This window comes from Cyclopterus lumpus, chromosome 18 (genome assembly GCF_009769545.1).
Source record: "Cyclopterus lumpus isolate fCycLum1 chromosome 18, fCycLum1.pri, whole genome shotgun sequence".
NCBI classification, from domain to species: Eukaryota; Metazoa; Chordata; class Actinopteri; order Perciformes; family Cyclopteridae; genus Cyclopterus; species Cyclopterus lumpus.
The window spans coordinates 892,501-906,797 of NC_046983.1; the positions used below are offsets into that span (position 1 = coordinate 892,501).

General features: G+C 44.7%; 1 protein-coding gene across 1 annotated transcript; it reads right to left on the minus strand.

The window, feature by feature from the left end:
• Positions 1-74: 74 nt before the first annotated feature.
• On the minus strand, positions 75-9,804 carry cnga1b (cyclic nucleotide gated channel subunit alpha 1b). Its single transcript, XM_034557702.1, has 15 exons — positions 9,743-9,804; positions 9,379-9,396; positions 7,668-7,733; positions 7,376-7,438; positions 7,184-7,303; positions 6,967-7,071; positions 5,033-5,139; positions 4,767-4,941; positions 4,231-4,367; positions 3,967-4,139; positions 3,664-3,789; positions 3,373-3,525; positions 3,045-3,276; positions 357-532; positions 75-284 (listed from the first exon to the last, which is right to left on the minus strand). The coding sequence occupies exons 1-15, from the start codon at positions 9,802-9,804 to the stop codon at positions 75-77; spliced, it is 1,923 nt and encodes a 640-aa protein (XP_034413593.1).
• Between the last annotated feature and the right edge of the window lie 4,493 nt (positions 9,805-14,297).

Genomic DNA, 14,297 nt, shown 5'->3' on the forward strand with positions numbered 1-14,297 from the left:
GCTGACGCAGCAGTTCAATCTGGAGTCAGTGCCCTTCCTCCTCCTTCTACTTCTTCTTCTTCTTCTCTACTCGTCTAAGTCTCGGCCGGCGGAGGGGGCGGAGCTTCCCCCGGCGGCGGCACCAGCTTCCTCTCCAGCCGGTTGACTCGGTGTTTCAGTTTGCCGTGAGTGGCTTCGCGCTCCGCCAGCAGCCGGGCGTAGCGCGTCTGCAGGGCGTCCAGCGTGCTCGCCATCCGCTCCACCTTCTCCTCGATCTCTTTGGGGTCGGGGCCCTGCGCCGCCACCTGGGGGACGAACAACCAGCTTGAGCTTTGGGCCTCTCTTTGGGGTTACCGTGACGGAGCGCGGGGGCGTACCTCCAGGTCCAGCAGTCCGTCCTTCATCAGGATCTGCCTCCCCTTCTCCTCCAGCAGAGCTTTAGCATCGGGGTACTCCGTCAGCGCCTCCATCAGGTCGTCTTTGGAGAGGCAGAAGAGGTCGGAGTAACCGATGCTCCGGATGTTCGCCGTTCTCCTGTTTCCTGCTTTACTGCCTGTTGGAGAACAAGACGGAGAACAAGACGGAGAACAAGATGGAGAACAAGACGGAGAACAAGACGGAGAACAAGATGGAGAACAAGACGGAGAACAAGACGGAGAACAAGACAGAGAACAAGATGGAGAACAAGATGGAGAACAAGATGGAGAACAAGACGGAGAACAAGATGGAGAACAAGATGGAGAACAAGATGGAGAACAAGACGGAGAACAAGATGGAGAACAAGATGGAGAACAAGACAGAGAACAAGACGGAGAACAAGATGGAGAACAAGATGGAGAACAAGACGGAGAACAAGATGGAGAACAAGATGGAGAACAAGATGGAGAACAAGATGGAGAACAAGACGGAGAACAAGACGGAGAACAAGATGGAGAACAAGACGGAGAACAAGACGGAGAACAAGATGGACTGTTATGCTGCGAATATTCTCCATGGCTTATCTCCGTGGAAACAGTGGAAGAAATAACCACTAGTTCTGCTTTGTCCCACAAACGTCGGAACATCTAATGCCCTCGTATCTGGGTTCATAACATTAATATATATTTATGTATATATATATATTTATATATATATATACATATATATATATAAATATATATGTATATATATACAATGCTTTTGGTGTGAACGCAGCGTGAGGGAAGGAACCAACAACTTTATTTAGCCGTTTGGCTTTCCAGAAGAACTATTTAGGGGAACTTTAAGGATTTTGACCTCCAGATACGAGGTTCTCACACGACGGCAACGCTACAAACACATGATGATCTTCTGGACTGCAGGTCCGAGACTGAAGCCGGACCTGGGTCTGTCCACGTCGGACTGGTCTCTGCTGGATCTGGGTCTGTCCACGTCGGACTGGTCTCTGCTGGATCTGGGTCTGTCCACGTCGGACTGGTCTCTGCTGGATCTGGGTCTGTCCACGGTGGACTGGTCTCTGCTGGATCTGGTTCTGTCCACTGAGGACTTGGCTTTACCAGATCTGGGTCTGCCCACAGTGTACTGGTCTCTGCTGGATCTGGCTCATTCCACGGTGGACTGGTCTCTGCTGGATCTTGGTCTGTCCACGTCGGACTGGTATCTGCAGGATCTGGGTCTCTCCATGGTGTACTGGTCTCTGCTGGATGTGGGTCTCTCCACGGTGGGCTGGTCTCTGCTGGAGGCCCCACTGGAGTCTGAGCTGAAGGTGGTTCTGGTGAACCGACATGATGTCATCTGGAGCTTTAAGAAGAACTCTATAGAAACAGACCATATTCTCTCTGGTGGTCTGTTTACTGATGGAGGTCTATAGAGGACCAGGACTACACTGAGGTATATAGAGGACCAGGACTACACTGAGGGCTATAGAGGACCAGGACTAGACTGAGGTCTATAGAGGACCAGGACTACACTGAGGGCTATAGAGGACCAGGACTACACTGAAGGCTATAAAGGACCAGGACTACACTGAGGTCTATAGAGGATCAGGACTACACTGAGGGCTATAGAGGACCAGGACTAGACTGAGGTCTATAGAGGACCAGGACTACACTGAGGGCTATAGAGGACCAGGACTACACTGAAGGCTATAAAGGACCAGGACTACACTGAGGTCTATAGAGGATCAGGACTACACTGAGGGCTATAGAGGACCAGGACTACACTGAAGGCTATAAAGGACCAGGACTACACTGAGGTCTATAGAGGACCAGGACTACACTGAGGGCTATAGAGGACCAGGACTACACTGAAGGCTATAAAGGACCAGGACTACACTGAGGGCTATAGAGGACCAGGACTACACTGAAGGTTATAAAGGACCAGGACTACACTGAGGTCTATAGAGGATCAGGACTACACTGAGGTCTATAGAGGATCAGGACTACACTGAGGTCTAGAGAGGATCAGGATTGATTATCAAGGTCGGAAAGATGTTTTATTTTGAAAAATGACCGAATACATCCGTCTGTGCGTCTGACCCTCTTGACGCGAGGTTCATTTATTAAGACAACAACTCTGGATTCAAATCAAAGCAGAACATCCTGAGATCGCCAACAAAGCACTGAACGCTGCTTCCATTTCCACATCCTGTCTTTGTGAAGCCACCAGAACTAATTGACGGAGTAGACCGGACATAAAGAGCACCTGTCGGGTGTCATTGTCTCCCATCACCCTGAGATGGGACCAGCTCGTTCAGAGAAACAGGCTCAGGGCTCCCACTAACTCAGTGTATTGGTGAGTTGTATTTTTATGCACTTTATATTTGTTTTTATGCCGGTCGTATCATTTTATTACGTCATATTTATTACGTCATATTTATTGCGGGTCCGTGAAAATATTGTCTTACACGAAACCGGTCTGTGGCGCAAGAAAGGTTGGGGACCGCTGCTATAGAGGACCAGGACTAAACTGAGGTTAGGTCGAGGATCAGGACTACACTGAGACTGGTTCAGGAACAGGTAAAGGTTCCTCGCCGTCTCTATGAGTGAAGGGAATACTTCTTCCCCCACTGATGGACGTCATCTTACCTTTAATCGCCAGGATGCTGATCTCGCCAAAGTAGCTCCCGTCACTCAGGACGACGAACTGCTTGATCCCGTCGTCGGCAACGACGGCCAGTTTTCCCTCCTTGATGATGTACATCTCTCTGCCGATGTCGCCCTTCTTACAGATGTAGTCTCCCGGACTGTAGACCTGAGGCTGCAGCTTCAGCACCAGCTCCACCAGCAGACCGGCCTCGCAGTCCGCAAAGATACGAACCTGCAGGACGAACCAGAACAAAGTCACCTGGTGGGTTTTTCTTTTTAGATCCAGTCAGTTTGTGATGAGGACTTCTGCTGAAGGGGGGGCGCAGACCTTCTTCAGGGTGTCCAGGTGGACGTTGATGGCGATCTCAGCTCTCAGTTTGTCAGGCAAGTACTTCAACACCTCCCTCTCGTCCACTGCTTTCTTATTGGTCCACAAGAAGTCGAACCACTTGATCACTCGCTTCTCCAGGTCCTTCGTCACCTGAACAACCGTGTTTGATAGAAACACATTTGACTTTTTAGTAATTCATCCTTTATCATGAAAATATGATTACATTTATACACAAACTGCTGTCCTCTTTGGACATAAACATAACTAGTGACTGGTCGACTAACTCACCTTTCGGAACGTCATGTACTGTTTGATGGCGTCGATGCGAGCCTGGAAGTTGGCTCTGGCAGCGTTCATGTTGGTGATCATCGAACCAACATTACCGACGATGGTGGCAAAGATCAACACACCAACCTGGAGGAGAAAAGAAGAGAATACAGGAAGAGGCAACAAAGTAGTACTCAGAGTTCTCCACAGGGGACATGGTCTCTCCTAAACTGATAGCTTATTGAAGGGATGTACACCTGGTAGACTACTGACTTCGGGGCGACCCAAACCTGGTAGATCACTGACCCATTAAGCCACACTCACCAGGAAGTCCGTGACAACGAAGAAGTATTCAGAGTTCTCCACGGGGGGCGGAGTCTCTCCAATGGTGGTAAGCGTCAGTGTGGACCAGTACATACTGTAGGCGTACTTCCTCACCAGACGACCAAACTCTGGATTTGCTGGGTCGGGATACACAAACCTGTCAGCACCGAAACCTGGAGGGACGGGACAAGACAGAAGTGTCAGAGGCTTCTATACAGCAACGGCTGATAAAAAAACAGTCAGGATTCAAACCAGCAACCCCACCGATGGCCTTGGAGAAGGAGTAGTAGAGGCAGGCGTTCCAGTGGATGATGATGACGATGTACATGACGAGGTTGGAGATACGGAGAGCGTTGGGGTAGTTAGTCCTGGTCTCTGTTCTCTGGAAGAACTCCAGCATCCTGAAAAAAGAGACACACCATCACAAGTCAAAACATTATACAAGTCTACATGGAGTGTGGTTCATCATGTGAACACAAAGAGTGGAAAGTATATTCACACAATTATTGATGTACACTTTTGGAAGTACTTTCATGCAACAGATTACTTCTACTGCACTACATTTGACTTCACAACTTTATAATTACTTTGTATATTAAGCACACAAAAGATATTAGTTCATAAAATATGTTGCAGTTATATGTTAAATACTAAACGGGTGCATAGTTATATTATAATAATATAAAACATTTAATAAGATTACATTCTGAGAGGGGCCAATCTGCATTATGAGTACTTTTTCATACTTCTTGTACATGTTGATGTGAAAACTGTTAACCAGACTCAATGTTTGCGTTTACCTGTTGAACCTGAACAGCTTGTTCAGGCGTATTTCGGGGTATTTGAGGCCAAAAACGAGGTAGAGCAAGTCGGTGGGAATCATGGAGACTAGGTCCATTTTGAACTGGACGCTCTTCATGTAGCGCTCACGCAACTTCTGCTCGTCCTTCACCAGCAGACCCTGCTCCAGGTAACCTACGCACACGGAAACAAGCGAGTTTCTACCTGCGATACATTTGGATGCATGTAGATCTAACAATCGGTTGGTGTATGTGTATGTTCGGACCAGTCCTTGTTCTGAAGATCATGTCTGCGATGTACATGAGGTCGCACGTTAAGTCCACAAGGAACCATAGTGCCAAATAGTCTGTTTGGAGCTCCTCAAAACACGCCCTGAAACACACAAGAACCCACATTATATGGCCCGGCAGTTACTACTTAAAGAGAACCTGCACAACTCCATTTGTGTGAAGGGACCAAGACTACAAGACCCACATGGCCACTCGAAGACAACATGGGGACCGAAACCTGGAAGCCACTTGACATAGACGGGACAGAATCTGTTTGACCACTGTCATTGTTATGACCTAAACCTGGTGGCCCACCGGCATTACTGGGATCCTCACCTGGTTGTGTCAGGACCTAAAGATGGCACACCATCGATGATGTTGGGACCCAGATTTGTTTCACCTCACTGGTGGCTCATTGACATTGTGGGGACGAAAAAACTTTTAATATCCACTGACATTAGGGATTCAAACCTGTTACTGTTGGGGCAAAACTTGCAGCAAGCAGACATTTCTGAGCCTGGTTTACCACTGACACCTTTGGCACCAAACCAAGAGAAACCACTGGCATTGTTGGGAACTAAAACTGGTTTTGTCAGGACCTAAACCTGGTCCACCTACCGCCATTGTTGGTACCCAAACCTGGCATTGTCAGGACTTAACCTGGTCCACCTACCGCCATTGTTGGTACCCAAACCTGGCATTGTCAGGACTTAACCTGGTCCACTTACCACCATTGTTGGTACCCAAACCTGGCATTGTCAGGACTTAACCTGGTCCACCTACCGCCATTGTTGGTATCCAAACCTGGCATTGTCAGGACTTAACCTGGTCCATTTACCACCATTGTTGGTACCCAAACCTGGCATTGTCAGGACTTAACCTGGTCCACTTACCACCATTGTTGGTATCCAAACCTGGCATTGTCAGGACTTAACCTGGTCCACTTACCGCCATTGTTGGTACCCAAACCTGGCATTGTCAGGACTTAACCTGGTCCACCTACCGCCATTGTTGGTACCCAAACCTGGCATTGTCAGGACTTAACCTGGTCCACTTACCACCATTGTTGGTACCTAAACCTGGCATTGTCAGGACTTAACCTGGTCCACTTACCACCATTGTTGGTACCCAAACCTGGCATTGTCAGGACTTAACCTGGTCCACTTACCACCATTGTTGGTACCCAAACCTGGCATTGTCAGGACTTAACCTGGTCCACTTACCACCATTGTTGGTACCCAAACCTGGCATTGTCAGGACTTAACCTGGTCCACATACCACCATTGTTGGTACCTAAACCTGGCATTGTCAGGACTTAACCTGGTCCACTTACCACCATTGTTGGTACCCAAACCTGGCATTGTCAGGACTTAACCTGGTCCACATACCACCATTGTTGGTACCTAAACCTGGCATTGTCAGGACTTAACCTGGTCCACTTACCGCCATTGTTGGTACCCAAACCTGGCATTGTCAGGACTTAACCTGGTCCACTTACCACCATTGTTGGTACCTAAACCTGGCATTGTCAGGACTTAACCTGGTCCACTTACCACCATTGTTGGTACCTAAACCTGGCATTGTCAGGACTTAACCTGGTCCACTTACCGCCATTGTTGGTACCCAAACCTGGCATTGTCAGGACTTAACCTGGTCCACTTACCACCACTGTTGGTACCCAAACCTGGCATTGTCAGGACTTAACCTGGTCCACTTACCACCATTGTTGGTACCCAAACCTGGCATTGTCAGGACCTAAACCTGGTATTTACTGGGCACTAAACCTGGTTTCCACTGGCATTATTGGGACCGTAGCCTGGTTGTCTGCTGACCTTGGGAGCACCTACCTCTGGACTCCACAGCTCAACTGTATTTGCATAGTTTCTGGTTCTGATTATATTCAGGTTTAGGGTGGGAGAGAAGCTGTTACCTGGCTATGATCAGGGTCCAGTTGTACATGACAGGGATGGTGATGACAGCCAGCCAGTGGTAGTAGGTGTTACCTGCCGGATCAATCACTGCGATCTCCTTTGGACTGGACACAGTAATGAATAATAAATATTAGTTTCTTCTCTCATGAATGATTTCGGTAAACAAAAACAAAGTCTTTAACATATGTTTCTGATTCCGTAATAAACCAAACTCACGCCTCCTCTTTGGCCTTCTTCTCTTTCTCCTTTTCCTTCTCATTCTCTTTCTCCTTTTCCTTCTCCTCCTTCTCCTTCTGTTTTTTCTCCTTCCTCTCCTTTTTCTCCTGCTTCTCCTTCCTGGGAGGAAACAGATCCAACTCACAGGACCAGAACAGTGAGCTGTAATTTTAGTTCTAGTGATTCACTTACTCCTTCTTCTCCTTCCTCTCTTTCTTCTCCTTCTTTTCTTTCTTCTTTTTCTTCTTCTCCTCCCTGGAGGATAACAGGAAACGCATCACGCAAACTGTTTGTGTGTTTTGTATTGTTTTATATCAAGAGACATGTGAGTCAGCTGCTCAGGATTCATTCACAGGATGGATGTCACGTGTGTGTGTGTGTGTGTGTGTGTGTGTGTGTGTGTGTGCATGTGTGTGTGTGTGTGTGTGTGTATGTGTGTGTGTGCGTGTGTGTATGTGTATGTGTATGTGTGTGTGTGTGTTACTCTTCTTCATTGTTGTTGCTGTTGTTGACATTAAACAGAACTCCTGGTCCGGCTCTTTGATCCGCTCTGAAACAGAATCAGACTGCAAGTGACTCAACTATTCAAACTACCAGTAAAAAGTCTCAATTAGCCTTCAAACTTCTCGAGGACCCCTTCAAGACTTTCTAAGAGAAGCATTCAATATTTTAAACAATCCCAAATTCCTCAGAACCACCTCATAAGCACCCATAAAACATTATCAACATGTTAGGAAACCTTTTAAACCTTTTAAACTCCAGGATCCCGGTATAACAGGCCAAATTAACCCCTGGCCAGATTAAACTTGGGTATACTCTGGCCCAGGCCTCAACCTGGATGCACTCCATTTGAGGTCATGTATGGACGGAAGGCCACGCTTCCTATGGACCTCAAACCTTCAGATTGACCCCATGCCCCTTTCAGATGATACCAATCCTGATGTGCTGGATACGCTGACAACCATTCATAAAAATCTCCACTCAACCGTCAGTACCAACATCCACTCGGCCCAGGAACACCAGAAGCGTGCCTTTGATCGCCGACATAACCGCAGAAATGAAATCACTGCTGGCTCCATTTAAATCAAGAATCAGCGCTGTATTAATCGCATGGGTTCAAAGATGGATCCACGATGGATTGGACCCTACTTGGTTGTGGAATCCTTGACCAAGGGATGAAACTTAAGAACAAAAACAACTGACAAGATATTGAGGAACACCTACCACCCCAGCAACCTTAAGATTTACCAGGATGAAGAGGCTTCTCCGCCACCCCAGTCCCCTGATGATTCTCCCAGTAACTCGGCCAATGACAGCCCAAAGCAAAAGAGCCTCAAAAGACCACGTGAAGAACCAGACAATGATGACGTCAACATCTCACATAAACACAAGCAGACCAAGACTTTCAACCCACTTCCAAATTCAGGAAGGAAGTATCTTAGCACCACTCTTTTGGTATACGGTTAGGTACTGTGGACGCACAAAGGACCTTGGACCACCACGGCGTACATATAAAACCAAAGATGATGTGAACAGCTACTCCCGGGCCATCAGCTACATCCTGACAAGAACAACCACTCCCTTCTCGTAAAGTCTGTGTATGTGAATGAATATGTGAACACCTCTGGCTTCTCTCATGATGGAATCTGGGCATCTGATGCAGAGATCATGGCCACAGTGAATCTGTTGAGTCATGCACACAAAGGTCGGTGACTCCATGGATTGGTTGACGTATCCATCAAGCTTCAATCTGCAGTCATCAACAGAACATGCACTTTATCTTGAAAACAAGATGATCCTTTTGATGTTGATATCAGTGTTTAACTTTAATATTGATATTGACTTGCTAGTTTTAGAAGTTGAAGTTTCAGGACGTAGTAATCTTTGATCTTTGTGGAAGTCTAATAGTTTTTTCTGTTTTTCTGGTTGAAGTAAAGAAAATCTATGTTTTAGAGTTAGCCTTAGAACTCTCCAATAGGCCCCTAAATCTACTCACAGACTTGTGGATCCCTGAAAGATTTTAAAAGCCCCTTCGAACTTTATCAAGGACCAAAATATCCTTTCAATGACCCCTGTAATCCACAGAACCGCTTCACAAACCCCATAAATCCCCTCAAGGAAACCTCATAGAGAATGAATAGGTTATCTTCTAGGAACCAACTTCCTCAAGGACCCCTGGATCCTTTAAAAGATACAGAGAATCCACACCGACTCTTCTGGACCACTTTAACATTTTAAAGGACCCATAGAACATTTTCAAGGATCCATATTACGTCTATAAGGACCCTGAAATCCTTTGAAGGATCCCCAGAACCCCCTTGTGAATCCCTCAAACCTTTTAACAGCCACTTTGAACATCTTCAAGAGCCCATCTGTCTTTTTTTTAAGGAGACTTAGATCCTTTAAAGGACCTCTGGAATGTACAGTCCCACCCAACAACCCACTTAAACCTTCTCAAGAACTCATTAAACCTGAAAGAACCTCTTCAAGGACCCATAGAACTTCCACTTGGGTCAAAAACAAAGCATCCATTCATTACTAGTCATTACAACCACTCACCTGTCACCTGGCTCCTCCTCCATGTCCTGTACAACGATGGTGGGCGGAGTCACTTTGGCCATGGAGGTATTCTGTCCTGTGACTTCCTGTTGAGAGATTACAAGACAACAGCAGAGATGATGGAAACAAGGAGGTTGAAGGTGTGCTGGTGGTCTTCCCCCCGTGTCACATGACTGAATCCTGATGAACTTCATGTTGAATGATTATTGATCAGTAAATATTGATAGAAGAGGGTTAAACTGTGATGTTCCAACAGACTAACCTTCTGTTAACCCCGCCTTGTGCTCGGCGGCTTTTATTGTGAAACAGGAAGTTGTCCATAGGGCTGGGCGATACAGCAAAAAAAGATTTAATATTCCGATAATGTTATATATAACGATGCTGCGTGTTTCCTGGCATTTCAATAAATATAGTCGATCTGAAATAATCACGTTAGAGCCTATTTTGGAGTATTTTGTGTGAATTAAATGAAAGAAATGAAAAAGCTCTTTCTTTTTTATTAAGACTTTAAGCGTAAAATTAAACGATATCTGGATATGTGATTTAATCAAGACAATAAATGATCATATTGAATTATAATTGTACGGGTTCCTCTTTAAATCTGCTCACATTTTGATGCTAAGCTTTCGGTTTTTTAAAACATTCAGTCGAACCGTTGATCAGCATTTTGTTTCTCCAATCAAAATCACTTTCTTCAAAATAAAAGCATCATAAAGTATGTTTATGATCATTCTGAATGTATGTTGTATAATCCCCGTCCTCACCTGCCAGTTGATAATCTGTCGCCCCCTTCGGTGTCGTGGCCTAGATCCACCGGCCGCCCGTCAAACCCATCGCCGTGGAAACAGAGGAGTATCCCCCCCCACCCCCACCCTTTAACCCCGTTAAATCCGGCAAAGTTTGGGGAGAAAGGAGGAGAAAATGGAGGGATGAGAAGAAGTGACGGAGTGTTTGGAGCTGCGGACTCACCCTGATGAGGATAAAGAGATTAGAGGAGATGATACCGCCTGGATCCACCTCACCTGGGCAGGTAGTGACAGATGAGCTGGAGACGCACTTTAAAAACTCCTTCTGTGTCAATGTGAAGAAATGATTCTGTTCAATCACACGTTCAATCAGAATAAACATTGACCTGGTTTCCTACCTCAGCGTTCGTCTCTTTGTTCGTCTTTGGTCATTTGAAGTCTCCTTGTAGTTTCTCTGTGTCTCTTTGTAGTTGTTTTGTGTCTCTTTGTAGTTGTTTTGTGTCTCTTTGTAGTTTATTTGTGTCTCTTTGTAGTTTCTCTCTGTCTCTTTGTAGTTTATTTGTGTCTCTTTGTAGTTTCTCTGTGTCTCTTTGTAGTTGTTTTCTGTCTCTTTGTAGTTTCTATGTGTCTCTTTGTAGTTGTTTTGTGTCTCTTTGTAGTTTCTCTGTGTCTCTTTGTAGTTGTTTTGTGTCTCTTTGTAGTTTCTCTCTGTCTCTTTGTAGTTTATTTGTGTCTCTTTGTAGTTTCTGTGTCTCTTTGTAGTTGTTTTGTGTCTCTTTGTAGTTTATTTGTGTCTCTTTGTAGTTGTTTTGTGTCTCTTTGTAGTTGTTTTGTGTCTCTTTGTAGTTTCTCTCTGTCTCTTTGTAGTTTATTTGTGTCTCTTTGTAGTTTCTCTGTGTCTCTTTGTAGTTGTTTTGTGTCTCTTTGTAGTTTATTTGTGTCTCTTTGTAGTTGTTTTGTGTCTCTTTGTAGTTGTTTTGTGTCTCTTTGTAGTTTCTCTGTGTCTCTTTGTAGTTTATTTGTGTCTCTTTGTAGTTGTTTTGTGTCTCTTTGTAGTTTATATGTGTCTCTTCGTAGTTTCTCTGTGTCTCTTTGTAGTTGTTTTGTGTCTCTTTGTAGTTTCTCTGAGTCTCTTTGTAGTTGTTTTGTGTCTCTTTGTAGTTGTTTTGTGTCTCTTTGTAGTTTCTCTGTGTCTCTTTGTAGTTTCTCTGTGTCTCTTTGTAGTTGTTTTGTGTCTCTTTGTAGTTTATTTGTGTCTCTTTGTAGTTTCTCTGTGTCTCTTTGTAGTTTATTTGTGTCTCTTTGTAGTTGTTTTGTGTCTCTTTGTAGTTGTTTTGTGTCTCTTTGTAGTTTCTCTGTGTCTCTTTGTAGTTTCTTTTTGTCTCTTTGTAGTTGTTTTATGTCTGTAGTATTTTTGTGTCTCTTTGGAGTTGATTTGTGTCTCTTTGAGGTATTAGTACTTTCCTTTATTTTTATGGTGTGGTATTAGTACTTTTACAATGAACAGAGTATTTTTATGGTGTGGTATTAGTACTTTCCTTTATTTTTATGGTGTGGTATTAATACTTTTAAGCAGTAAAGGATGGAAGTATAGTTGAGACCAGAAGGTAGGAGACAGATTTTACTGAGAGGGAGGACGTGGATTAACAACATCTGATCCTCCTGAGTCAGCAGTGTGACACACACACACACACACACACACACACACACACACACACGCATACACACATACACACACACACACACACACACATACACACACACACACACACACACACATACACACACACACATACACACACACATACACACATACACACACATACACACACACATACACACACGCGCACACACTCACACACATACACACACACACACACATACACACACGCACACACACTCACATACACACACACACACTCACATACACACACTTTGATAGGATTATTAGGAATTAAACTTCTATGTGTGTTAACATAATAACACAAAGAGTCTCAACATGCTAACAATGCTAACAATGCTAACGTAACCAACGAGTGAAACCAGAAAAAAACATTCAGCTGTATTTCTGTGAATTATTTTAATGGTGTTAGTAGCAGTAGGTCGTTATTAATACATGTTATAGTAATGTTTTATTTAGATTTGTCCATATGTACACAAATAACGAAAATAAAGACAGAAAAGACAAGATAAACATAACTAAGAAAGATAAACTTAAATATTTGCTGAATTTGATTGGATGGCCGTACCTAAACATATATACCACCAGCCGCCACTGCTCTACAGTAAGTAGTTTATATTTATATTGTAAAAGTACTTTGTTTCTCTACACATTTTATATTTGCAATAAATAAACTAAATAAACGTTCCACACCAGACTTGATGATTTATAATCATGAAGTATTTGTTTCCACCACCAGAGGGCGCCACCGACCTGCTGCTGGCCTCCACACAGCCGAGGAAGAGGAAGAGAGCTCTGTGTCTTCACTGAGGAGGAGGAAGAAGAGGAAGAACAGGAAGAAGAGGAGGAGAAAGAGGAGGAGGAGGAAGTGGAGGAAGAAGAAGAGGAGGAAGAAGAGGAAGAGGAGGAGGAGGAAGAAGAGGAGGAGGAGGAGGAAGAGGAAGATGAGGAGGAGGAGGAAGATGAGGAGAAGGTTAACTCCATCAACAAAAAGAGGAGGACCTGCTCTCATCTCATTGGCTGTGACATCACCAGTCAACCACCAACCTGCTTTCTTTCTGCTGACCAGCAGGGGGCGAACCCTCTGGTCGTATCCCAGAATCCCGCTGGGCGAAGCCTCGTTGGTACTGGGTTAGCCTTTATGCTAACGATACTGGGTTAGCCTTTGTGCTAATTTTAATGGGTTAGCCTTTATGCTAACAGTACTGGGTTAGCCTTTGTGCTAATTTTACTGGGTTAGCCTTTATGCTAACAGTACTGGGTTAGCCTTTATGCTAACAGTACTGGGTTAGCCTTTGTGCTAACGTTACTGGGTTAGCTTTTTGTGCTAACTTTACTGGGTTAGCTTTTTGTGCTAACTTTACTGGGTTAGCCTGTGTGCTAACGTTACTGGGTTAGCTTTTTGTGCTAACTTTACTAGGTTAGCCTTTATGCTAACAGTACTGGGTTAGCTTTTATGCTAACGGTACTGAGTTAGCTCGCTGGCCTTCCCTGTTGGTCTGTTTGTGTTTTCTTACATTATTTCTGCTGTCTGTTGTTTTGCTGCTAGCAGCTTTTTAAAATGGCCGCTGTGACTGATGTAGAGAACCTACTCGGTTCCCTCTACGGCCTTCTGGGACTTCGTGTGCTCCCTGAATACTAAGGAAGGACTCTCAGCCTCAAGGTGGCACCCATCACCTGAACAAACAACAACAACAACAACAACAACAACTCTGACTTCCAGCAGTTTTTTTTCCCAGCAGCTCTTTAAAAAAGTAAAAAAGAAAAAAGCAGTTCCCTCTTGTTGCTAGGAGAGCCAGCCTCCCCCAGCGTGCTCTCTGATTGGCCTGCAGCCCGTCCCCTCGGGCCAATCAGAGGCCAGTGCGTCCGCCATGAGAATCCATAATCCTTCTTTTCATTATTCATACTGAGATTCATCAACATGAACATTGATCCTGTCATCAATATTAGAATCATCTTTACATATAAATGTTATTAGTCTCATGGTGTTGTTATAAACGTGAACTAACATGAAGACGCATGTTGTTGTTGTTGTTGTTGTTGTTGTTGTGTTTGAGTCTCTTCACAGACTGAGGATCTTCTCTAAAGGAGCTTCTGTTGCCAGCTGGTCGCTGTAATGGCGGAACTG

Excerpts from the sequence above, each read along its gene's own strand:
- cnga1b (XM_034557702.1), bottom strand. The coding sequence starts at position 9,804 with ATGGCCAAAGTGACTCCGCCCACCATCGTTGTACAGGACATGGAGGAG. Across the intron at positions 4,942-5,032 it reads GATCTTCAGAACAAGGACTG|GTTACCTGGAGCAGGGTCTG; the intron begins GTCCGAACATAC and ends CCGTGTGCGTAG. Across the intron at positions 4,368-4,766 it reads AAGCTGTTCAGGTTCAACAG|GATGCTGGAGTTCTTCCAGA; the intron begins GTAAACGCAAAC and ends CTCTTTTTTCAG.